Source organism: Piliocolobus tephrosceles, chromosome 15, assembly GCF_002776525.5.
Source record: "Piliocolobus tephrosceles isolate RC106 chromosome 15, ASM277652v3, whole genome shotgun sequence".
Classification (NCBI taxonomy): Eukaryota; Metazoa; Chordata; class Mammalia; order Primates; family Cercopithecidae; genus Piliocolobus; species Piliocolobus tephrosceles.
Genome location: NC_045448.1, coordinates 42,818,481 through 42,845,275, shown reverse-complemented (window position 1 = coordinate 42,845,275; position 26,795 = coordinate 42,818,481). Strand labels below are relative to the sequence as shown.

Genomic DNA, 26,795 nt, shown 5'->3' with positions numbered 1-26,795 from the left:
ATAACAAGCTGGTATGTAGGGAATGGGAAGGAGACAAAGAGACACAAAATAATCACAAAAATGAGTTTTTAATTATAGACCTGGCTCTCTACATAAGCACATCACAAAGCAACCTGCCCTTAAACTGATGGATTAGCCAAGATTTGGAGTTAACTATGTGGGGATATGAGAGCATCAGGGAAAGGGACCTGAACATGCGAGTCCTGTGGCAAGACACAAAACCAAAGGAAGAACACAGCCTGGCTGGAGTCCAGAGGATGGAGGACTGTGTGGGCAAAGGGGCTATAGACAGAGGCCAGGCAAAACTCAATAGTTTTGTTGACTATAGTAACAGTAATGATCTAAGTTTTTACCCTACATGCAATTAAAAGCTACTAAAAGGATATAAGGTAGGAGACAGCAAACTAAAATAACAGTTACACTTTGTTTTGTTTTGTTTTTTTGAGATGGAGTCTCACTCTGTCACCCAGGCTGGAGTGCAATGGCGTGATCTTGGCTCACTGCAACCTCCACCTCGCGGGTTCAAGCGATTCTCCTGCCTCAGTCTCCCGAGTAGCAGGCACTACAGGTGCGTGCCACCACACCCGGCTAATTTTTTGTATTTTTAGTAGAGACGGGAGTTTCACAGTGTTATCCAGGATGGTCTCGATCTCCTGATCTCGTGATCCGCCCGCCTCGGCCTCCCAAAGTGCTGGGATTACAGGTGTGAGCCATCGTGCCTGGCCAACAGTTACACTTTTAAAAGATCAGATATAACATGGAAATCAGAGGTATTCCAGGATGCAATTTCCTCCCTCCTAAATCAACACAGCTTGGCCTTTCTCGGAACCAGACAGACCTGGCATCAGGTAACCTAAATTTCTAGTCCTGATTCTGTTACCAATTAAATGTGAATCTTTATACAATTTATAGTTTCGTCCCTTGGGCTCATCACCTGTAAAACAGTCTTCCCTAGAAGGTGTATCAGGCTCCAGACTAACTCAAAAACCTCTTTTTTCTTTTATTCTTACCCCTCCTCCCCCAAATTATTTAGTCTTCAAAGTCCAGGCGAAAGCGATGAACCAGTACCTCCACTTTGCTAGGTCTAAGGCTTCGTTCCAGTAATAGCTCCCACACAATGCTCATGACATTCTGCTCTTCAAGCTAGGGGGGTACAGACCTTGCTCTGGCCAACACCACCAAACAGGGAGTCAGAGACTGGAACTTCTATCGACTAACTCACTGCCACTTACTAACCAATTCAGGATTTCCTTGGTTCTAAGAAATTTTGTTCCCATGGGGGTGACGGTGGACGGGATCAATGTAAGTACTATAAACCTACTTTTTCTTTTTGAGAGGAGTCTTGCTCTGTAGCCCAGGCTGGAGTGCAGGGGCACAATCTCGAATCACTGCAACCTCCGCCTCCCTGGTTCAAGCGATTCTCCTGCCTCAGCCTCCCGAGTAGCTGGGACTACAGGCGCGTGCCACCACATCCAGCTAACTTTTAGTATTTTTAGTAGAGATGGGGTTTCACTGTGTTGACGAGGCTGGTCTCAAACTCCTGACCTCTGCTGACCCACCTACCTCGGCCTCCCAAAGTGCTGGGATTACAGGTGTGAGCCACCGCGCCTGGCCCGATATTCTTCTTTGTATACTGTATAAAATACATCTCATATTTTAACAAAACAAGAGTGAAATCTATAAAGCCCCATGGCTTCAATGTTTTTAACAATTATGAATCTTACATATTTTAGATTAGCAGTGTGTGAAATTCACAGTTCAACTATATTCATAACAGATTTCAAAATGAGGAAGTGGTAACTACTGATGTGCAAGCAGTTTAATTATCTGCTCCCAATACATTATTGGTGATTTAACAAGCAGCATAAATTGTCTTGGATAAATCGATGTCAGATTAGGAATGCTGATAGCCTATTGAAGTCCTCAGAAGAAAAGTCACAAAGAAAAAATCACTTAGGAAGGGCTATCAGGTTTCAGCAGTTCCACAACCCTGCCCTCTTTGCAGGCCTCTGAAGGAGGCCTTCAGATCCATGGTTTAATCACCTAATAGAAAAAGGTACTAAAGCGATCAGAATAGGACCATAATTAGTCGGGAGAGGTGGCAGGCACCTGTAATCTCAGCTACTGGCTAAGGCAGGAGACACACTTGAACCCAGGAAGCAGAGGTTGCAGTGAGCCAAGATCATGCCACTGCACTCCACTCCAGCCTGGGCAACAGAGCAAAAGTCTGTCTCCAAAAAAAAAAAAAAGGTCGGGGTGGGGAGCAGGACCATAAATACCCAAAGGAAAGATTTTTGACTCCCCAAAATTCAACTGAATGATGAATCCATTTTCATTTAACAGTACAAAACAACCTATGAAACTTTCAAATGTTCTTTTTGGGAAACAACAATCTGCAAAGCTCATTATCAACATACTAATAATTAATTTTTAACCATACTACTCATTTTTATAAATGCCTCAGGATCTTAGAGTCTAAGTAAAGCTGAACCTAGAGCAGTATGAGGAGAAAACCACGGTATTTAAATGTTGCAAACAAAAGAACACATCTTCAGTGCCACCTCAAAGAAAGACAATAATGACACTTAAATCCAAGTCATTCTAACAAAAATGAGGTGAAAGAGTGGATAGAAGAGGTAATCTGATAGAGGAGAGATAACCACTCAGGAGGAATCAAGTGCAGATCCAAACCCTCTCTCGGAAACCATGACAAAACTCCGTATCCTCAGCCTCTGAGCCTAATTCTGCTTTAGAAAATAATTACAGTCATAAATAACTAGAAAGAATATATGTGATACAAAAGTAACGAGACCTCAAAATTACTAAGCTTCAGAATGGAAACAAAACAGGAGAGATAAAAAATATTGAAGGGTATGAAGGTAACTTCCTAGAAGGAGCATAAGAGGCAAGTATTGCAGAAAATACACATAAAATGATTACTTATGAGAGTCTTACTCTGTTGCCCAGATTGGGATGATCATAGCTCACTGCAGCCTCAAGCTCCCTTCTGGGCTCAAGGGATCGCTCCACCTCAGCCTCATGAATAGTTGGAACTACAAGCAGTCACCACCATGCCTGGCTAATTTCTTTTGTTTTGTTTTGTAGAGACAGAGTCTTGTCATGCTGCCTAGGCCTGTCTCGAACTCCTGGCCTCAAGTGATCATCCCGCCTCAGCCTCCCAGAGTATTGAGATTACAGGTATAAGCCAGGGTACTTGGCCATAAAATGATGTTTAAACGAATTAAGGTATATAGGTAGAATCCTCTTTAAAATGTTTTTTTTAAAATATCACCTTCACTGACAACAAATCTCAAAGCTCTAAAACTGCCCTCTCCCAAAAGAAATTCACCTGCTGTGCTGCACACTCACCAGCAGTGGGAAGCAGAGAGCTGTTGCAGCTGTGAGCCAAGAGCCCACACAGGCCCTCTGTACCTCAAGCAAGTCAGCCCACCTGCCATGAGAACTCTCCACCATCTCAGGAACAAGCTTTCCCACTGGCACTCAAGCAGGGACCACATCCCCAGTTATAATCTAAGAAGTATTTCATAAGAATAGTGTTAAACTACAAGGGACTGGTTACATAAATAATAGTTTACCTATATAAGATCATGCAACATTAGTAAAAAACTAAGTTCTTACAATGATTTTTAAAAAGGTATTTATATCCGGCCCGGTGCAGTGGCTCACGCCCATAATCCCAGCTCTCTGGGAGGCTGAGGTGGGTGGATCGCAAGGTCAGGAATTCTAGACAAGCCTGACCAACATGGTGAAACTCCATCTCTACTAAAAATACAAAAATTAGCCAGGCGTGGTGACGTGCGCTGTAATCCCAGCTACTTGGGAGGCTGAGGCAGGAGAATCACTTGAACCCGGGAAGCGGAGGTTGCAGTGAGCTGAGATCTCACCACTGCACTCCAGCCTAGGCAACAGGGCGAGACTCTGTCTCAACAACAACAAAAAAAGGATTTATATCATATAGTTAGGGAAAATATGGGAGCGGTGGAGGTCACTTAAAACAGAGTTAAAAAGAAAGTTCACATAAAAATTATCAAAATGTACTAAAATGTGGTGCTTGCACAAGGAAAAACAGATCAACAAAACAAAAGAGAATAGATTAAAAGTCTATAAACAGGCCTAAGTATATCTAGGAACTTGAAATATGATAAAGGGGCATTACAAATCATGGAGAAACAAATTCAATAAATGGTATTGGGACAATTAATTTAATATATGGGGGAAAATTAGATCCCTACCTCACTCTATTCACAAAATTAAACTCTATATAGATTTATAGTCCTAAATATGAAGAAAACTTTAAAACCATTAGAAAACACAGGACACAAGAAATATATAAAGGTATATATATAAATATAATTCTAGTTATAGTCTAAAAACTCACACACATGCTCACAAAGGGATACGTGTGAAATTTTCAACATAGCATTATAAGTAACACAGCAAAAGAAAAATGTTCTGAAAGCACTCCAGATGTTCACTGGTAACAGAATACATAAATAATGTTGTGTAGTATTATATGAAAGAGTATTAGAAATAATACAAAGCAGTTAAAATGAATAAACTGTGTTTATATTTATTAACATCGCTAGATCTCACTAATGGGCAAATGGCAAGTGTTACACAATAAATTTAAGCATAAGCAAAAGAATATTTATGTTGTTTTGGATAAATACATAATAGAACTATAAAAACACAGACTACATACATAGCAGATCTGTTATAGTGGCTGGCTCTTGAATGGAGGCAGAGGTAAAGGGAAGTAGGACTCAGAAGGGAATATTAGATCCCAGAACTTTGGGAGGCCGAGGTGGGCGGATCATGAGGTCAGGAGATGGAGACCATCCTGGCTAACACTGTGAAACCCCGTCTCTATTAAAAAATACAAAAAACTAGCCAGGCGAGGTGGCGGGCGCCTGTAGTCCCATCTACTCGGGAGGCTGAGGCAGGAGAATGGCGTAAACCCAGGAGGCGGAGCTTGCAGTGAGCTGAGATCTGGCCACTGCACTCCAGCCTGGGCGACAGAGCAAGACTCCGTCTCAAAAAAAAAAAGGGAATGTCAGAGACTTCAACATTAACTATAATGGTTGAAAAAAGTTTTTTAATCTGAAGAACTAAAATATTAACATTTGCTTTAGGTGGCCTTACGTGGAGTTTTATTACATTATCCTCTATTCTATAATTTGCTATTATGATGTATAATGCATAAAAAAGGGCTTAAAGAAAACAAAACAGTAAGAACATTCTACTCTGGGTAATGAAAACAAAGCTTTTTTCGGCTGCTGTTGTACTATCTTTTAATTTTTCATAACTGATATACATTAATTAAATTGAGCAAAAATCACTTTGACCAGGAAAAATATATACAGGTAGTGATTAAATTCCACATAGTTCTGGTTCACATAAATATCTAGTTTTTTTTTTTTTTTTTTTTTGAGACAGGGTTTCACTCTGTCACCCAGGCCAGAGGGCAAGTGGCATGAGCATGATCTCAGCTCACTGCAGCCTCTCCCCTCCAGGCTCAAGCAGTCTCCCCAACTCAGCCTCCCAAGTAGCTGGGACGACAGGTGCATGCCACCACACCCAGCTAATTTTTGTACTTTTTTGTAGAGATGGAGGTTTCACTATGTTGCCCACCCTGGTATCAAACTCCTGAGCTCAAGTAATCCACCAGCCTCGGCCTTCCAAATTGAAATATCTGATTTTTAAAGTTCTTGCAAACATGACATCTGTACTCTTGCTTCTCTGATAAAATATTCTTAAAGCTCTAAACAACTAAAATACAAACCCATTTTGGAGATCCTAAAATTTGGGGTAAAATATAAATGTCCCAATGGAGAAAACAAAACTTTCTTCTATAAACAATTCTAGTCTTTGAGAAAGGAAAAGGCAAGGGGTTCCACAGCTTTAGTCACAATCTATAATTGTACAGAAGTACAGACTGCGTAAGAAACAAGGCTAGGAGCAGTGGCTCACACCAGAAACAAGGCTAGGAGCAGTGGCTCACACCAGTAATCTCAGCACTTTGGGACGTCAAGGCAAGAGGACTGCATGAAGCCAGGAGGAGTTCAAGACCAGCCCAGGCAACAACATAGTAAGACCCTGTCTTTATTTTTTAAAAATAGATTAAATTTTTTAAAAAAGAAAGCATAAAAAACAAATCTGATGTGCATTCCTCTATGAGTTCTTATATTATCAAAATAAATATTTTATGAAAAGTATTTCAAATTGGCATTATAATGAGAAAGTTAAAAACCTAAATTGTATTCTGTTTCATTAGAAAACAATATTGAAATTTTTGTTATATGTAATGAATACTGGTCAAATAACCTCACTAAAGCTCAGTTTTCTCATCTGTAAAATGAGCATCCTACCATGCCTATCACAAGGAGTAACAGGAAATCAAATACAGTAAGTAACTTCAATCAGCAAAAAACTCACAGGTCCACATTTTTGGAGTGCAGAGAAAGCATTAAGTGCCAAGTCCTATGCCTGGCCATGGCTGCCATTAGTGGTAAAATTAAACTGAATATAGGAAGCTTCATTTGATCACCAAAAGAAAAAAGTAAATAGATTTAAAAGACAGCAACTACAATATAATAAAATTATGTAAGAAAATAGCTCCTCTGGCCGGGTGTGGTGGCTCACGCCTGTAATCCCAGCACTTTGGAAGGCTGAGGCAGGTGGATCACAAGGTCAGAAGTTTGAGACCAGCCTGGCCAACACGGTGAAACCCCATCTCTACTAAAAATACAAAAATTAGCTGGGTGTGGTGGCACATGCCTGTAATCCCAGCTACTAGGGAGGCTGAGGCACGAGAATCACTTGAACCCAGGAGGCAGAAGTTGCAGTGAGCTGAGATCGTGCCACTGCACTCCAGCCTGGCAAAAGAGCAAGACTCCATCTCCAAATATAGAAAGAAAGGAAAACAAAAAAAAACAGCCCCTCTTTCTAATGAACAGACACAAAAAACTCTCAATGCACAGACGAGTATTATCAGAACCCAGTTAACCAAGTAACCAAGCCAAATAAACCTAGCAGTCAGGAAGGCTAAGAGCCCAAAAGCTCCCGGTCTACAGTATTGCCACAATGGCTTTAAAATTAAACAAGTAACAGAAGGATAAATACCCACAAAATTTCAAACCATGTCTTACCAAGGTGATGTCTCGGGAAGCTGCAGCAGCACTCATATGCAAACTAGGCTGCCTCACAGAACTGCTGCAATCCAGGGCTCTAGCGAATGTCCCAACAGCACTGAATAAACCACAAACACAATAAGGAAGAATTAAGTATCTAGCTATTTTTTTTTCTTTTAATGTTTTAAAAAACACATTTGGATCGTGAATAAAAAACCGTAAAAGAAAAGGCAAAAACAAGTTTCTGAATGTTTGAGATTCAAACATCAAATAAAAAGAATTTTCACTCTATAAGACATTATAATTGACAAGCCAATTTACTATAAACAGGTCATTATCATGAAATCAAGAAAAAATAGCCTGTGCAGGGGGGGAAAAAGAAGGAAAGGGAAGCTCTATTATAAAATGTCATGGAGTAAAACATTTGGTATTCAAATTGGCTCAAAAAATAAAAAGTCAGCTGCAGAGTTTGACTATTACAGCAAAGCAAGTTTTGACCATTTTTTAGCCCAAATTGTGAAACTCAGTAACATTTTTTTCCCCCAATATATCATTAACTGTAGCAACCCTTTCCTGTGAGGGTTCAACATGAAACATATTTCTACTAATAACTCATTTAAAAAGAAAATACCATAATGCTGATGATTTTAATGATTTAGAAATCCTTCCAATATGTAAGAAACCTTAACTTTAAGACATACAGCATAAAATGAAGACTCACTGCTTTTCCTGCCTGTGTTTTAAACATGTTTGCTATGGAAGAGATTTTTTTTTTTTTTTTTTTTGAGACGGAGTCTTGCTCTGTCGCCCAGGCTGGAGTGCAGTGGCCAGATCTCAGCTCACTGCAAGCTCCGCCTCCCGGGTTCACGCCATTCTCCTGCCTCAGCCTCCCGAGTAGCTGGGACTACAGGCGCCCGCCACCACGCCCGGCTAGTTTTTTGTATTATTTTAGTAGAGACGGGGTTTCACCGTGTTAGCCAGGATGGTCTCGATCTCCTGACCTCATGATCCGCCCATCTCGGCCTCCCAAAGTGCTGGGATTACAGGCTTGAGCCACCGCGCCTGGCCGAGATTTTTTATTTTTATTATTTTTATTTTTTGAGACAGGGTCTCACTCTGTTACCCAGGCTAGACTACAGTAGTGTGATCATAGCTCACTGTAGCCTCAACTTCCTGGACTGAAACAATCTTCCCACCTCAGCCTCCCAAGTAGCTGGAACTACAGGCATGCAACACCATGCCCAACTTTTCTTTTTTTTTTTTTGGCTAATTAAAAAAAAAAAAATTTGTAGTCAAGGCCTCCCTATGTTGGCCAGGCTGGTCTCAAACTCCTGGGCTCAAGTGATCCTCCTGCCTTGGCCTCCCAAAGTTTTGGGATTACAGGCATGAGCTATTGTGGTTGACCCCAAGGAAGAAATTTTATAAATATTTTAACTAAAACACAACATTCATGTTGAAAAGTACACAATGTACAGATAATTACTGTAAAGTGAACACATGCATGCCACCAACATACAGTTCAAGAAAGAACATGACCACAACCCAGAGACTCCTCAAGCTCCTTTCCACAGGGAACCACCACCCTCGATTGTAGCACCACAGATTAGTTTTGCTCAAATAGAATCACACAGCTGGACTTTATGTCCAGCTTCTTTTGATTAAAATTACATTTGTGGATTCATCCATGTTGTTAGCTACAGCTATATTCACTCATTTTCCCTGCTATGCAACATTCTGTTGTATGATGTCTCATCCCCACCTCCACTCTACTGCTGACAGACATTCTGTGTTGTTTCCAGTTTGGGGTTACTATGAATAGTGCCATAAATCCATTTGTATACGTGATCTTTTGGTGCAAAGGTGTATGCATTTCTGCTGCATAGATATTTAGGAGTGAAACTTAAGAGACATGTGTGTTAGATGACAGCAAACAATATTCCGAAGGAGCTGTACCAATGTACACCCCCCCACCAGCAGGATATGAGAGTATTGGTTCTAAATCTTGATCAGTGCCTAGCACTGCCAGTCTTTAAAATTTTAACCATTCTGGGTTGGCAGTGGTAGTTGGCTGTGGTCTTAATTTGTATTTAGAAGATCTTTTTTTTTTTTCTTTTGACACAGAGTCTTGCTCTGTTGCCCAGGGTGGAATGCAATGGTGCTATCTCGGCTCATTGCAACCTCCGCCTCGCAGGTTCAAGCGATTCTCCCACCTCCATCTCCCAAGTAGCTGGGATTACAGGCACCCACCATCATGCCCAGCTAATTTTTTTTCTATTTTTGTGGAGACGAGGTTTCACCATGTTGGCCAGGCTAGTCTTGAACTCCTGACCTAAGGTGATCCACCTGCCTTGGCCTCCCAAAGTACTGAGATTACAGACGGCATGAGCCACTGTGCCCGGCCTTTTTTTTTTTTTAAAGGGAAGAGGTCTTACTATATTGCCCAGGTTGGTCTCAAACTCCTGGACTCAAACAATCCTCCTGCCTTGGCCTCCTGAAGTGCTGGGGTTACATGCATGAGCCACCATTCCCAGCCTAGATGATTATTTTTTAAAACAAATATTGAAAAAAAAAAAATTGAAAAAAAAACAAAAACAAATATTGAAAAAAAAAAAACAAAAACAAATAATGAAAAAAACCAACTCCTTGGTGTCCTTCATGCTAGCTTTGGGGGAAACATACGGCCCTTGGCAATCAGAAAAACAAAAAAACAGAATACAAATCAAATTTGAAAACAGCAATGTCTCCTAACCAATCCCCAATCTAGACAGCCTGTCTGGAGACTCTAGACCAGTACTGTGTACTCTACAAGGGGCCACAAGATTGGCCTCCTTCACAATGCACATCAAGTGTCTCCATCCAATCGCTCAGTAGTTAGGTGATGGGCTCTGGACTCCAAATGCCTGGCCACCAATAAAAAGTGTGACCGTCCATGGTGACTGGCTCTATGAACAGCGATGTCTAAGGATGAGCCAAGACTATGTTTCCCTCTGTATTGTGAAATAAGTTCAACACAAAATCAGACAATAACATAATGAAGACCCTTGCATCCACTGTCCAGATCTGACTCATATTAATATTTTGCCATATTTCTTCATTCTTTTAAAAAATAATTATAAATTTGTTAGAGTTCCCTATATATACTCCTAGATCAAATATATATAATATATATATACCCATTTAATGTATTTAAAAATCCACTAATAAAGCATTGTTTTGTACATAGCAAACATTTTATAAATACTCTGTATGCACATAAATGATCACATGATATATACCCTCATCATTATTTGTGATGTTTACCGCTTTGCTACATATAGCTTTAATTCACTGAATTGCCATAAAGTAATATTTCACTATATGAGTATACCTCAGTTCATTCATCAATTGCTTGGTAATGTACTTTTACTGTTATCATTTTTAAAATAAAAACAAAATTCTGTCCCATTCATTCTCTTAAGAAAAGGGAAGGAAGCAAGCAAGCCAGCCAGGCAGCCAGGCTGAAGGCTCTCAAGGGAAAGCGCTATGCTTAGCAACAGACCCTACTCACACATGGATGCGGTGAGCGAATTCCAGGTGCACATTCTTACTGATACCTGAATAATCCGTGTCCAGAGTAAAGCCATGTCAAGTAAAAAGGATGACTCTTTTCATTAAGGATATGGGACTTCAGGTATTTTCTTCAGGTATAAAGAATTTCTTTATACTCTTCTGTTTTCTTTTTTTTTTTTTTTTTTTTGAGACGGAGTCTCGCTCTGCCGCCCAGGCTGGAGTGCAGTGGCCGGATCTCAGCTCACTGCAAGCTCCGCCTCCTAGGTTTAGGCCATTCTCCTGCCTCAGCCATTCTCCTGCCTCAGCCTCCCGAGTAGCTGGGACTACAGGCGCCCGCCAAATCGCCCGGCTAGTTTTTTGTATTTTTTTAGTAGAGACGGGGTTTCACCGTGTTAGCCAGGATGGTCTCAATCTCCTGACCTCGTGATCCACCCGTCTCGGCCTCCCAAAGTGCTGGGATTACAGGCTTGAGCCACCGCGCCCAGCCTTCTTCTGTTTTCTTAATCAGTAAAAATTAATACAACTATTTTCACTTAAAACAGAAACTAATAAATTTAGGAAGCAGTATAATTAAGCTTTCTTACATAACTAAAAAATAATACAATCAGTGGGGGGAAGCAGAATACAAAGAAATAAAAATACATATACCTATAAATTCTTTTATATAAAGAAATTTCTTGACTCGATAATGCCATACTCGTACTCACCGTGCTACAACTAAAAACTGGTCAATCTGTCGATCCGTAAGTGGGCTATTTGGATCCCAAACTTTAACTTCCAATTTTGACTGTTCCCTCTCATCTGATTCTCCTGTCCAAAAATAAATAAAATGGAGTCTTGTTACTGACAGGGCGCACTGTCTCATACCACTGATGACAACGATCACCATAGCATTAGAAAAGTTTACATGTAAGCTAAGTCCCCATAGTTTTGGCACATTCTTTCAGACACAGATGTACAACACCTCATTAAAGTGAACACTGATGATAATAACACCAAACTAACTGAATGGTATCTTCATTTAGTCCTTAACGTCTGTTTCTGGAGTACCTGTATGTGAGAGGTAGTAAGCGCCATGCTAAGAGACATAAAGATGAAAAAGCAACAGACTGGGTGCAATGGCTCGCACCTGTAATCTCGGCTCTTTGGGAGGCCGAGGTGGCCAGATCACTTGAGGCCAGAAGTTTGAAACAAGCCTGGTCAACATGGAGAAATCCTCTATCTACTAAATTTATAAAAACTAGCTGGGAGTGGTAGCAGGTGCCTGTAATCCCAGCTACTCTGGAGGTTGAGGCACGAGAATAGCTTGAACCCGGAAGGTAGAGGTTGCAGTGAGCTGAGATTGCGCCACTGTACTCCAGCCTGGGCAACAGAGTAACACTCTGTCTCAAAAAAAAAGGAAAAAAGAAAGCAAGCAAGAATCACTTCCACAAGATGCTTAAACTATGCATAAATACCTATGATATAAACCAAATAAATAGCATAAGAGACACATATTAATAGTTATAGCCTAAGCATCTGAAGAATAGAGAAATCATTTCAAGCTAGGTAAGAAACAATGTCATGAAGGAGATGGCATTTCTCCTAAGAACTAAAGGGTATGAAAGCACCAGCAGGGGAAGATTTTTTTAAAAAGAAATGAGAACATGAACAAAGTCATGGGGCATTAAAATGTCACAGAAAAGTAGCTCATAATGTCTGGAGTACTTTATGGAATGAGAGAAGATAGCTAAGAGAAGTGGGTTATGAACACATTACTGGAGATCCTACATAGATGTTTTTTGAAGAGATTTTATATTAGAAGCCCTTGATTTTTCTGGTAAGAGAGTGACAAGAGCAGAACCAAACTTCAACTTTCAAAGTGTAATTTCCTCTGCAGAGATACCTGATAAAGACAGAGAGACATATCAGCCTCCTTTAAGAGTTCCCTCACAAGTAGTGAGGGGTTTTGGTTATGAGACTGGTAATAGAGCACAAAGAGAGGAGATTTGGGAATGTCAGTGACAGACTGGATGTAGAGTGTAGATTTCAAGTTTTGTGAGCTGTACTCATAGCATTGGCATTAGCAGAAAGGAGGAGGCTGGGCATGGTGGCTCACACCTATAATCCCAGCACTTTGGGAAGCTGGGGAGGGAGGATTACTTGAGCCCAAAAGTTCAAGACCAACCTTGGCAACACAGTGAGACCCCATCTCTACAAAAAATAAATAAAATTAGCCAAGCATCGTGGCACACGCCTGTAGTCCTAGCTACTCAAGAAGCTGAGGTGGAAAGGCTGCTTCAGCCCAGGAGGTCAAAGCTGTAGTGAGCCATCATCACACCACTGCATTCCAGCCTGGGTGTCTCAAAACAAAACAAAACAAAACAAAAAAAGATACACAAACAGGAGGTTAGGGCCAAGAGAAGACTGACAATAATGCCGAATGCTTTGCTTTAGAATGTCTCACAGATAACTATTGAACAAGAGTCAATGTTAGGACAAATGATTGTAATGAAAAGTAGACTTGGGAGCCAATGGAATTTTTATTTATAGCTATGGATTCTTACTAGAATAAGAGCTCTTTAATGATAGCGACTGCTTTTGGCTTTGTTTTGCTTTTGATCACTGCATCTATAACATTAGGCCTTGTAGCGGCTAACATAATAACTCTGAAGCCGAACATTCCCCAGTGACTGCCAAACCCAGGCTATGGGCCACCTAGTATAGGAGCAAGCAGGTATCAATGGAAAGGACAGGACAGAAGCAGGCGTTCCATCTGCAGCCTCTTAAGTCAGGCCACTGCTGGTAGGTTGAAGACCTGCCCATTTGTCTCTGGTTAAAAGGCAGGTAACCAGAGAGCCAACTGCCAACCCCAATATAAAATAACATAAACAGAGCAGAGCAGAGCTAGTACTAGGTCAAAAACATCTAAGGTTTGAAAGGACTTCATTCTTTGTTTTGTTTACAATTCTTAGCATGCTAAGACAAGACACTCAACATTAGGTTCATTTTCAAAGACCAGTTAAAAATCAAAAAGTTGCAAGCCACATGAAACCTGAGAATGGAGAATGACACAATTAACCTGCCCATGTCTTTTTAAAAATAATTTAAATAAGGATAAATAGTAGTGGTAAAACATTTGAAATCTACATCTTAAATAACACACAAGAAATGATGTTGCTATTCAGTTTTAAGCCCCTTCTGTTGTATACTCCCGAACGTAAGACTAAAATTGATGTTTATTTTTCAAATTCAAGTCAGTTAAATTGATAGATTTTAATTCCACCCATACAGTCTGCAGCATACAGCAAGAGACTTAGAAGAATTCTAAATAAATTCACTATAAACAAATAAAACTCTCTTGAAAGCATTTATACTAACACCAAAAACACAGAACCATGGGCTGAGAAGAAAAATAGCAAGAAGAACAAAAAATAAATACAGAAATTCTCTATATCAAATGATCATTTCAAACTAAGAGGAGATTCCCATTTTGAATAGACCAAATAATTACATTCATATCAGTTTGATCACTTCTTCATATGGAAAAAACTTTTTAAAAGCTCTTGAATGAACTTATTTAGAATTTCATAATTAAATTTTTTTCAGCTACACTAGCAGCAACCTTTGGAATGGCCCTGGTTACGATGCAATGAGCTAAAAACTGAACCAAGATTAATTTCATGTTAATGTTCATTCCCGTCTTTATAATAATCGCCCCTTCCTCCTCCACCTATGATAATCTGGGCAATTCCAATCTGCTCACGTGTGGTATCATCAAAAAACACAGACCATGATGATCTCCCCTAACCTCCAAATTCCTACAACTGTATTTCCCAACTAAATGTGTGTATACAACTTCCTATTTTTGCTTCATTTAATTTTGAAGAAATGTAGACCCAGCAACCATTTTAAATGTTAGCCCTAACCTTCCAGTTATATTTTTAAATCTCTAGAAAATACTGACAAAGTACTTCTTAAGAATTTTGAGGCCAGGCGCGGTGGCTCACGCCTGTAATCCCAGCACTTTGGGAGGCCGAGGTGGGCGGATCACGAGGTCAGGAGATCGAAACCATCCTGGCTAACACGGTGAAACCCCGTCTCTACTACAAAATACAAAAAAATAGCCGGGCGAGGTGGCGGGCGCCTGTAGTCCCAGCTACTCAGGAGGCTGAGGCAGAAGAATGGCATAAACCCAGGAGGCAGAGCTTGCAGTGAGCCGAGATCGTGCCACTGCACTCCACTGTGTGACAGAGCGAGACTCTGTCTCAAAAAAAAAAGAATTTTGAGCACAGAGTGTTGTTCAAATACTCTGAAGAACTAAGGATTCCGAAAGGTCCTTTCCTAGGCAATTTGAAACATTTTTTTTTTTTTTTTTTGAGACGGAGTCTGGCTCTGTCGCTCAGGCTGGAGTGCAGTGGCCGGATCTCAGCTCACTGCAAGCTCCGCCTCCCGGGTTCACGCCATTCTCCTGCCTCAGCCTCCCGAGTAGCTGGGACTACAGGCGCCCGAGTAGCTGGGACTACAGGCGCCCGCCACGTCGCCTGGCTAGTTTTTTGTATCTTTTTTAGTAGAGACGGGGTTTCACCGTGTTAGCCAGGATGGTCTCGATCTCCTGACCTCCTGATCCGCCCATCTCGGCCTCCCAAAGTGCTGGGATTACAGGCTTGAGCCACCGCGCCCGGCCTGAAACATTCTTTGTTCCAAATACAATACGTTTTCTTTGCACCAGCCATCAGAGTACTATGCTTTTTATATGTAATTCAGAAACACTCAAGGATGTCTTTTATCACCATTTTTGCTCAATCTTGTTCTGAAAGTTCTGGGCAACATATTAAGTTATGAATCAAAAGAGTAATAAGTTACCATAACTTTTAAAAATTATAACTTTTAAAAATTATACTGACAATAAATTATATTGTCAAAACATTCATTTTGACAATAAGAATATAAAACACTGGGAAATAAAATTGGAGATTTTATATAAAGAAATTCCAAAATTTTCAAAAGAAGATGAGATGATTGAGTAAATAAAAAAGCAAGGTCCCCGGGCGCAGTGGCTCAAGCCTGTAATCCCAGCACTTTGGGAGGCCGAGACGGGCGGATCACAAGGTCAGGAGATCGAGACCATCCTGGCTAACACGGTGAAACCCCGTCTCTACTAAAATACAAAAAACTAGCCGGGCGAGATGGCAGGCGCCTGTAGTACCAGCTACTCGGGAGGCTGAGGCAGGAGAATGGCGTGAACCCGGGAGACGGAGCTTGCAGTGAGCTGAGATCTGGCCACTGCACTCCAACCTGGGCGAAAGAGCGAGACTCCGTCTCAAAAAAAAAAAAAAAAAAAAAGCAAGGCCAGGGTGTAGTGGCTCACATCTGTAATCCCAGCACTTTGGGAGGCCAAGGTAGGAGGATCATTTGAGGCCAGGAGTTTAAGAGCAGACTGGTCAATATAGGGAGTCCCAGTTTCTACTTCTAAAATAAAAACCAAGAAGTGAGGTGAAACCAGAATATTTCACCTCAAAATATACTTCTTCGGCATATTTCTAGATGGCTATTCTGAGATCAATAAACACAACAAGAGTAGCCAGCCCTGAAAGGCTGTCTTTTATGGGGGGGAGATCTGCATACGTAGAGGAAATCTACATTAGTGAAGTAAACCGCAAATGCAAACAGGATTTCTCTGAGGCCCCTTTAAATGAATCTAAGACAGACTAACTTACAGGAAAAAGAGACCAAAGGTCTGACATAGACACTTCACCCAAGCTACACTTTTCTGAGGGCAGCTTGGAGATTACCTCGGAGAGGTTCATCCACATAACAAGGCAGCCATGCAGCCTTTGCTAGCCCTGCTCTCCCGTAACCTGTGTCACTACCTCCCCTCACTCTATTCTTTTTTTTTTTTTTCTTGTTGCCCACACTGGAGTGCAATGCCGCGATCTCGGCTCACTGCAACCTCCACCTCCCAGGTTCAAGCCAGTCTCCTGCCTCAGTCTCCTGAAGTAGCTGGGATTACAGGTGCCCACCACCACGACCAGCTAAATTTTTTGTATTTTTAGTTGAGACGGGGTTTCGCCATGTTGGCCAGGCTGGTCTTGAACTCCTGACCTCAGGTGATCTACCTGCCTCAGCCTCCCAAAGTGCTGGGATTACAGGAGTGAGCCACCGCACCCCGGCCTTTTTTTTTTTTTGGAGACAAGGTCTCGCTCTGTCACCCAGGCTGGAGTACAGTGGCGCACAACCACAGCTCACTGCAGCCTCCACCACCTGGGCTTATGTGATTCTCCAGCCTCAGCCTTCTGAAGTAACTGGGACTACAGGCACGCACCACCATGCCCAGCTAATTTTTTGTACTTTTAGTAGAGACGGGGTTTCACCATGTTGGTCAGGCTAGTCTCGAATTCCTGATCTCAAGTGATCCGCCAGCCTCAGCCTTCCAATTCCAAAGTGCTGGGATTACAAGCGTGAGCCACCATGCCCAGCACCAATTCCCTAATTCCTTTCGGTAACCTCAGGATGGCGGTATTAAAAACTTACGTCATCTGGCTCTTCTTTGAGTCTCATAGTGTTTATATTTAAGTGTTATGATAGAAGAGTCAAAAAGTTAAAAAAAAAATAAAGTTGCAGTAAGCTAATTTATTACTGAAGATAATTTTTAAATAAAATTAATATAGCCTAAGTGTACATTGTTTATAAAGTCTACAGTAATGTCCCAGTCCTTCACATCCACGTACCACTCACTCATTGACTCACCCAAAGCAATTTCCAGTGCTGCAAGCTCCATTCACGGGAAGTACCCTACACAGTGGGTGCACCACTTATTATCTTTTTACTGTATTTTTACAATGCCTTTTCTATACTTAGCTATATTTAGACACATAATACTTACTATTGTGTAATAATTCCCTACAGTATTCAGTATAGTAACATGCTGTACAGGTTTGTAGCCTGGGAGCAATAGGCTACACCATATAGCTTGGGTGTTTAGTAAGCTGTACCAATCTAGGTTTGTGGAAGTGCGCTCTATGATGTTGGCACAGCAATGAAATTGCCTAATGACACATTTATCAGAATGTACTGCTGTCATTAGGTGATGCATGGCCATAAAAGAATTTAGTTTTGGGCCAGGCGTGGTGGCTCAAGCCTGTATTCCCAGCACTTTGGGAGGCCGAGATGGGCGGATCACGAGGTCAGGAGATCCAGACCATCCTGGCTAACACAGTGAAACCCCGTATCTACTAAAAAAATACAAAAATACTAGCCAGGCTAGGTGGCGGGCACCTGTAGTCCCAGCTACTCGGGAGGCTGAGGCAGGAGAATGGCGTGAACCTGGGAGGCGGAGCTTGCAGTGAGCCAAGATCCGGCCACTGCACTCCAGCCTGGGCGACAGAGCAAGACTCCGTCTCAAAAAAAAGAATTTAGTTTTGGAAGTAGATATAAAATGTTTTGAATATCTACAAATAAAATCGTTCTAAAATAAGGGAAAGGATTAACTCATCTGGATAAGATTATAATATATGGCAACAGCAATCAAAATAATACTGTATGTACTACCATAAAAACAAACACAATCAAATGTACAGAAATAGACCAGCCCATATAATCATTTATATTTGAAAATGTACTTAGTATTATAATTATGTAAATATTAACTAACATTTATTGAATGGTTACTATGTCCCTATAAATTTTTCATACCTGGCCTCTCCCCACTAGGTGCCCCTTCCTACCTCCACTGCCTCTACCAGACTTGACAACTAAAATGTCTACATATTGTCTAATTCTCCTGAGGACAAAATTGCCCTATGGCTGAAAATTGCTGTTTTATATGATGGCAATCAATACCTGCTTAAACAATTCTTACAGGTCAGTATTTCTAAGTTGATGACTATCTACTACATTGTTAAGACGTTCATATTCTGCAAAACTACCAATTGAAGGTAATAGCGTTTATGAAAAAATAGGATAAAACTCTCAAAACCTAAGAAAGTTAGTAACGAGAGCATTCCAAAAAAACTAACAATCATAATAAAACAATTAAATCTCTATTGCCATTTGCACCAAGCATAAAGGTCCACTGATCTTTTATCTCCTTAAACCCTGTATTCATGCTTCTTCCACTGAGCTGTAGGTCCCTTTTTATAGCTTCAAATAAATTAAAAATCAAATCTAGAATGCAATTTTTCCCCCAAACACTGGAGGAAATATCTTCAGAGTCTCTTTATCTGTAACTCAAAGCTTCCCCATATAGTTTTAACATAGTGGAAAGTGCCTCAGATTTTCAGGCCACAAAAATCAGCCACTGCTTAAATCAAAGGAAGGCACTTTTGTAAAAATTTCCACTTGCTCTTTCTTAAACTCTCCTTACCTGTGAGAACACTTGTTTCCTTATTGCTAGGGAAGGTCACATACGAACTGACACAATTTTTACTCTATACTAACAGAATATGTGTTAGTATATGCCAACAGAATATGAGTTAATACAAGTTTTAAGTACATACAATGTAACAAAAGATATACTAATTTAATTATTTAACACTCGAGCGGCTAGGCGCGGTGGCTCAAGCCTGTAATCCCAGCACTTTGGGAGGCCGAGACGGGTGGATCACGAGGTCAGGAGATTGAGACCATCCTGGCTAACACGGTGAAACCCCGTCTCTACTAAAAATACAAAAACTAGCCGGGCGAGGTGGCGGGCGCCTGTGGTCCCAGCTACTTGGGAGGCTGAGGCAGGAGAATGGCGTAAACCCGGAAGGCGGAGCTTGCAGTGAGCTGAGATCCGGCCACTGCACTCCAGTCCGGGCGACAGAGCGAGACTCCGCCAAAAAAAAAAAAAAAAAACACTCCAGTATGACTGGTGATAACAGCGTTTTTTTGTTTTGTTTTGTTTTTGGAGAGGGAGTCTCTCTCTGTCAACCATGCTGGAGTGCAGTGGCGCGATATCAGCTCACTACAACCTTTGCCTCCTGGGTTCAAGCAATTCTCCTGCCTCAGCCTACCAAGTAGCTGAGATTACAGGCACCCGCCACCACACTCGGCTAAATTTTGTATTTTTTAGTAGAGATGGGGTTTCACCAAGGTTGGTCAAGCTGGTCTCAAACTCCTGACCTCAAATGATCTGCCCGCCTCAGCCTCCCAAAGTGCTGGGATTACAGGCATGAGCCACTGCACCCAGCAGATAACAGCTATTAAATGAGTATTACTAGAGACTGGGGGAGAGGATTGTAACAGCTGGGCATGTGCTAGCTGCATGACAAGAATTACCTCATTCGCTCATCGCAACAATAGAATGTACCACCTACGCTATCATTCCCTGTTTAAAGAGAAACGGGAACTTGGAGGGGTTAATCATTTCCCCAAGGTTACTCAACTAAAACATAGTATAGTCAGGATTTACCCAAACTTGTGAACCTAGAGTCATTTTCGTTTAATAATTTAATGCTGTTATAAAACATACTTTAACAGTTGAAATTTAAATTTAATATGTAAAACAAATTTTTTTAAAAAACTCCAATGTTATAATACATTTAAATAATGACTCAAAACTTCTCGTCTCTTTCATGGAAAATTTTCTAGGTGATTTATTCAAACTCAGTGAAAGATGTAAAATCTAAAAGACGCCTTTACTTTCATTTGTAAACTACATACTCTTCTTTTCAGATCTCTAGAGTTTGTTAGGTGATGGGTAGCCATAAATGAATTTAAAAATCGAAAAGCCACAAAAAGATTTATTCCCTAGCAAGGCAAATGCCACAACAATCTCTTAGTATCCATCAAGACATGTTCACAAAGAAAGCAAGCCTGTAACATATCCTGGCAGAGTGCTGCTGCTGCCACCTACCCAAGATATTAATTCCAGTTCTACATTCCATGCCAATGCAAATTAGAATCTGGCCACTGGTGGAAATGTACCCACTCAGGAGTACTAAAAGGGTTAGGAAGAATGGATTCCAGCAAATCCTAAACATCTGTTCTTGAATATGATATGTCCTACTATTTAACTTCCCTGCAATCAGGTACTAGCTACATATGGAAGTTTCTGTGGTGGCAATGACCATTTCAAGTGTGGTTAATTACTGGTATACCTATTGGTATCCCCACTCCTTCTCCCCCAAAAATATAGTCATTAGAAAAAAGAAGGGTGGCCAGGCACAGAGGCTCATGCCTGTAATCCCAGCACCTTGGGAGGCTGAGGCAGGTGGATCACCTGAGGTCAGGAGGTCGAGACCAGCCTGGCCAACATGACAAAACCCTGTCCCTGCTAAAAACACAAAAATTAGCTGGGTGTGTGGTGGCGGGCACCGGTAATCCCAGCTACTCAGGAGGCTGATGCAGGAGAATCACTTGAACCTGAGAGGCGGAGGTTGCAGTGAGCCAAGATCACGCCCCTGTACTCCAGCCTGGGCAACAAGAGTGAAACTCCATTTCAAAAAAAGAAGGGTTCTTTAAACCTTGCATCTACTCAGTTGCCTGATTACAAGTGAAAAGAAACATTCTGGATATGCTTTAATGCTTCAGGCTGAAATAAGAGTCCAAAATGGCTTCTACATTTATGATGAAAAATATGGTATTTTTCAATAAAATCTATAAATCTGTTGTTTTTGTTAGAGATGAATACTTAACAAAGAAAACTACCAAGTTATAAAATGTAAAAACAAATACCCAGAAGTAGCCTTGAAGAAAGGGAAAGGCATTCCTTGTTTCTGGTTAAAACATTCCAAGACTGCTGGCAGTGGGGGGCAGGGTGGGAGGCAGGTAGGGTGGGGGAATGGCTCACACCTATAATCCCAGCACTTTGGGTGGTCAAGGTGGACAGATGGCTTGAAGTCAGGAGTTTAAGACCAGCTGGCCAACATGGCAAAACCCCATCTCTACTAAAAATACAAAAAAAGTCGGGCGTGGTGGCACATGCCTGTAATCCCAGCTACTCGAGAGGCTGAGGCACAAGAATCGTTTGAACCCAGGAGGCAGAAGCTGCAGTGAGCCAAGATTGTGCCACTGTACTTCAGCCTGGGCGACAGTGAGACTCTGTCTCAAAAAAAGTTTTTCTCTGTAGCATGTGATGCTCGATAGGATTTTACCTACAGTAGACTTCCTTCTTTTGAGTCTCGTTCTGTCACCCAGGCTGGAGTGCAGTGGCGTGATCTGGCTCACTGCAACCTCCGCCTCCCAAGTTCCACACCATTCTCCTGCCCCAGACTCTTGAGTAGCTGGGACTACAAGCGCCCACCACTACGCCCAGCTAACTTTTTGTATTTTTAGTAGAGACAGGGTTTCACCATGCTAGCCATGATGGTCTTGATCTCCTGACCTCATGATTCGCCCACCTCCGCCTCCCAAAGTGCTGGGATTACAGGGGTGAGCCACCGCACCAGCCAGTAGACTTCTTTCAAAAACAAGGACAACCCTCTCAAACCCTGCCACTGCTTTGCCAACTAAGTTTATATAATATTCCAAATCCTTCATTGCCATCTCAACAGTGTTCACAGCATCTTCACCAGGAGTAGATCCCATCTCAAGAACCCACTTTCTTTGCTCATCCTTAAGAATCAACTACTCACCCATCCAAGTTTTACCATGAGATTGCAGCAATTCAGTCAGTCATATCTTCAGGGCCCACTCTCATTGTAGTTTTCTTGCATATTATATCCACCATATTTGCAGTTACTTCTGCCACTGAAGTTGTAAACCCTTCAAAGTTATCCATGACTGTTGGAATCAACTTCTTCTAAACTCCTATTAATGTTTATATTTTGACCTCCTCCTATCAATTATAATTGTTACTGGCATCTAGAATGGAGAATCCTTTCCAGAAGGTTTTCGATTGACTACTCAGATCCATCAGAGGAATCATTATCTATGGGAAGTATAGCCTTAGGTGATGTTATTTCTTAATAATAAAATGTGAAAGTCAAAATGTCTCCTTGATCCATAGGTTCCAGAATGGATGTTGTGTCAGCAGTCATGCAAACAATATGCACCTCCTTGTACATTCCCATCAGAGCTCTTGGATGATGAGGAGCATTATCAATGAGCAGTTTTTGAAAGGAATCCTTTTTCCTAAGCAGTAGGTCTCAACCGCGAGCTTAAAATATTCAGTAAACCATGCTGTAAACAGAGGTGCTGTCATTTAGGCTTTGTTGTTCTATTTACGGAGCACAGGCAGAGCAGATTTAGCATAATGCTTAAGGGGTCTGGGATTTTTGGAACGGTAAATGAGGACTGGCTTCAAGTTACCAGCTGCATTAGTCACTAATGAGAGTCAGCCTGTCCCTTGAAGCTTGTAGCTATGAAAGTCCTAGATGGCATCTTCTTCCAATAGAAAGCTGTCTTACCTACATTGAAAATCTGTTGTTTAGTGTAGCAGCCTTCATCAGTAATCTTAGCTAGACTTGGATAACTTGCTGCAGCTTCTACATGAGTACTTGCTGCTTTACTTGCACTTTTATGTTATAGTGAAGAATTTTTTCCAGCTTCCTCACCTCTCAGTCTTCACAAAATTGAAGAGAGTTAGGGCCCTGCTCTGGATGAGGCTTTGGCTTAAAGGAATGTTGCTGGTGGTTTGATCTTCTATCTAGGCCACTAAGACTTTCTCCATGGTATCAGCAGTAAAGCAGTAAGGCTATTGTTTTCTTTTTTAGACAAAGTCTCACTCTGTTGCCCAAGCTGGAGTGCAGTGGCACCATCTTGGCTCACTCCAACCTCTGCCTCCCAGGTTCAAGGGATTCTCCTGCCTCAGCCTCCCAAGTAGTTGGGAATACAGGCACACACCATCACACTTGGCTAGTTTTTGTATTTTTAGTAGAGATGGTGTTTCACCATGTTGGCCAGGCTGGTCTCGAACTCCTGGTCCCAAGTAATCCACCTGCTGTGGCATGCCAAAGTGCTGGGATTAAAGGCGTGAGCCACTGCGCCCAGCCTGTTTTGCTTTCTTATCATTTATGTGTTCACTGGTGTAGCTTTTTTTTTTTTTTTTTTTTGAGACAGAGTCTTGCTCTGTTGCCCAGGCTGGAGTGTGGACTAGCACTTTTAATTTCCTTCAGGAACTTTTCCTTTGCATTCACAACTTGACTAACAGGGGGAAGAGGCCTGGCTTTTGGCCTGTCTTGGCTTCTGACATGCCTTCCTCACTAGCTTCATTTCTTGCTTTTGATTTAAAGTGAGAGACATGCTACTCTTCCTTTCACTTGAACACTTACAGGCCACTGCAGGGTTATTAACTGGCTTAAGTTCAATATTGCTGTGACTCATAAAATAGGGAGATCCCAGGAGAGAGAAAGAGGCAGGGAAGGGACAGTTGGTGGAGCACTCAGAATACACAGCATTTATCAATTCAGTTTGTCCTCTCATATGGATACAGTTCATGGCCCCAAAACAATTACAACCATTACATCAAAGATCATTGATCATAGATCACCGTAACAGATAATAATGAAAATGTTTGAAATGTTGCAAGAATTACCAAAATTTGACACAGAGACACTGTCCTGTTGGAAAAATGGCACCAAAGGACTTGCTCAACAGGGTTGCCACAAACCTTCAATTTTTTAAAAAGCTAGCTATATATGAAGCATAGCAAAAACAAAGTACATTAAAATGAGCTAATTTTGTACTTCTAAAATTGGAAGTGCTGGCCAGGCCACACCTATAATAGCATCCCTTTTGAGAGGCCGAGGTGGGAGGATTGTTTGAGGCCAGGAGATCAAGACCAGCCTGGGCAACATAGAAAGGCCTCATCTCTATTTATTTATTCATTATTTTTTACAAAGAACAGTAAAATTGCAAGTGCTTATAACTTTTAGACTTTGCCCTGAACATTGCTTCTTCCACATGAAGACATGTATATTTGAGTTTCAAGATACATTTGTTTCACAGAACTGCAAACATGCAGAAAAACATACCTTCTAACAGCATTTCTGGAATGTCTGCCTGATATCTAGGTCCCACTCTGATTTCACCTTTGTCAGCTAATAGCGTTTTCAATGAGGGGTCATAGACCAATGAGTAGAAGAAGGTATCCTAAAAAATATGACAAAATATGTAGGTATACTTAATTCCTTCTACTTTTTACAAAGCATTAAAATCAATGTCACTATAATGAACACATAAACCCCAGAGAGTATATAAAATTTCATTTTGGTGAATAAACTCATAAATCTTTAAGGAGAGCATGGTGTTACTGTCATCATGTAAAACAGTACAAAATTAAATCAAGCCAAAAGAAACAGCTTGAAACAAAGTAGATTATAAAGTTCTATTATTTGTTTTAGTCTAAAAGAAAACCATTCACTCTCTAGAGTAGAGTTTCAAAAGCTAGCAAAATTAAACTATAACTCCAAGGTAACACACCTAAAGTCAAATCATCTTATAAACTTCTGAAGTCCACACCAAACAGAAGGGAAGACTTCCCAGATTCCAGGTACTCTTTTGTAATGTCCATCCCAATTTTTAGTAAAAAGATTAAAAGGTATAGATATCTCACATTAAACTATACATGAGTTGAACTTGTGTGTGGTTTACTGTTATAATAATATCACTTTGTAAATATTTAATTAAACATGTATTAACTATAATTCTGCAGTTCTTTAAGTACTGAGGCATGCATATGTATTTATAGACAGATATATAAACATAGGTATATACACGCTCACCGGCAGCATACACACGAAAATTTCCGGTCCTCCCTTACAAAGCTCATATGTCCTTGTTTCTGAGCCTAATGGGCAAGATGACCTGGCACCAGTCCTTTGTTGAATTCCATATAACCACTAGAGATTATCTGAACCAGCAAAGTCCCGTCTTCTGCTTCCCACTATGATCCCAAAGATCATCTGCTGTCCAATTCTCTGTATTATATCCTGGAAGGACCTGTCCCTACTATCAGAAATTTACCAAGCCCCAGCCAAGGAAACTGCAAATAAAAGATAATCTGTCAGACAGTAGAAGTCTCTCTTGTGGGACCTCTTACATACTGTGATAAGGGGAAAGGGAAAAAAAACAGAGTTATTCCATCCACTGAGAAATTCTGTGCTGTATTTTATTCATTGCTCAGTGTCAGGAAAAAAGATTTAAACAAAAAAACTGTTTAGAAAAAAAAAAGGGGGGGACACCAATATGTGACAATTTATGCATATTGTTAAAGTGCTATCTAAGGAAAAGAAAAAATCTGCAGGAATAGATAAAACAACCAGCTTAGGCCAGGCGCGGTGGCTCATGCCTATAATTCCAGCACTTTGGCAGGCTGAGGCAGGCAGATCACCTAAGGTCAGGAGTTCGAGACTAGCCTGACCCTGTCTCTACTAAAAATAGAAAAATTAGCTGGGCATGGTGGCAGGCACCTGTAATCCCAGCTACTTAGGAGGCAGAGGCAGGAGAATCGCTTGAACACAGGAGGCGGAGGTTGCAGAGAGCCGAGATTGCACAAATGCACTCCAGCCTGGGGGACAAGAGTGAGGCTTCGTCTCAAAAAACAACAACAACAACAACAACAACAAAACTTAACAAAGCTACAGGGGATGATCACTATGTAATCAGAAGTGTTTGATTTTTTGTTTTGCTTTAAAGACATGAGTAATAAATATTACTCAGTAACTGAAGTTATTGCCATTGGCTCACCATCAGATTTTTTTTTCTATTTTTTTTAATAGAGATGAGCACTCACTATGTTGCCCAGGCTGGTCTCAAATTCCTGGGCTCAAGCAATCCTCCTGCCTCAGCCTCCCAAAGTGCTGGGATCACAGACATGAGCCCCCACACGCAGCCACCATAAGATTTAAAAGCAGAGATACGCCGGGCGTGGTGCCTCACGCCTGTAAACCCAGCACTTTAGGAGGCTGAGGCGGGCGGATGACCTGAGGTTGGGAGTTCAAGACCACCCTGACCAACATGAAGAAACCCCATCTCTACTAAAAATAAAAAATTAGCTGGGTTTGGTGGCACATGCCTGTAATCCCAGCTACTCAGGAGGCTGAGGCAGGAGAACGGCTTGAACCTGGGAGGTGGAGGTTGTGGTGAGCCAGAGATCGCGCCATTGCACTCCGGCCTGGGCAACAAGAGCAAAACTCCGTCTTAAAAATAAATAAATAAATAAATAAATAAATAAATAAATAAATAAATAAA

General features: G+C 41.2%; 1 protein-coding gene across 5 annotated transcripts in view; it reads right to left on the bottom strand.

Annotated features, from left to right (window-relative positions):
- MTA3 (metastasis associated 1 family member 3) overlaps positions 1 to 26,795 on the bottom strand; it is a 187,364-nt gene that overhangs the window by 90,877 nt on the left and 69,692 nt on the right. For all 5 annotated transcript variants that reach the window (XM_026456106.1, XM_026456109.1, XM_026456110.1 and 2 more), the window contains exons 4-6: positions 24,578 to 24,695; positions 11,408 to 11,510; positions 7,170 to 7,269 (exon numbers count right to left, since the gene is read on the bottom strand). In XM_026456106.1, the coding sequence (XP_026311891.1) occupies positions 7,170 to 7,269; positions 11,408 to 11,510; positions 24,578 to 24,695 (321 nt within the window). The remainder of the gene's footprint in view (positions 1 to 7,169; positions 7,270 to 11,407; positions 11,511 to 24,577; positions 24,696 to 26,795) is intronic.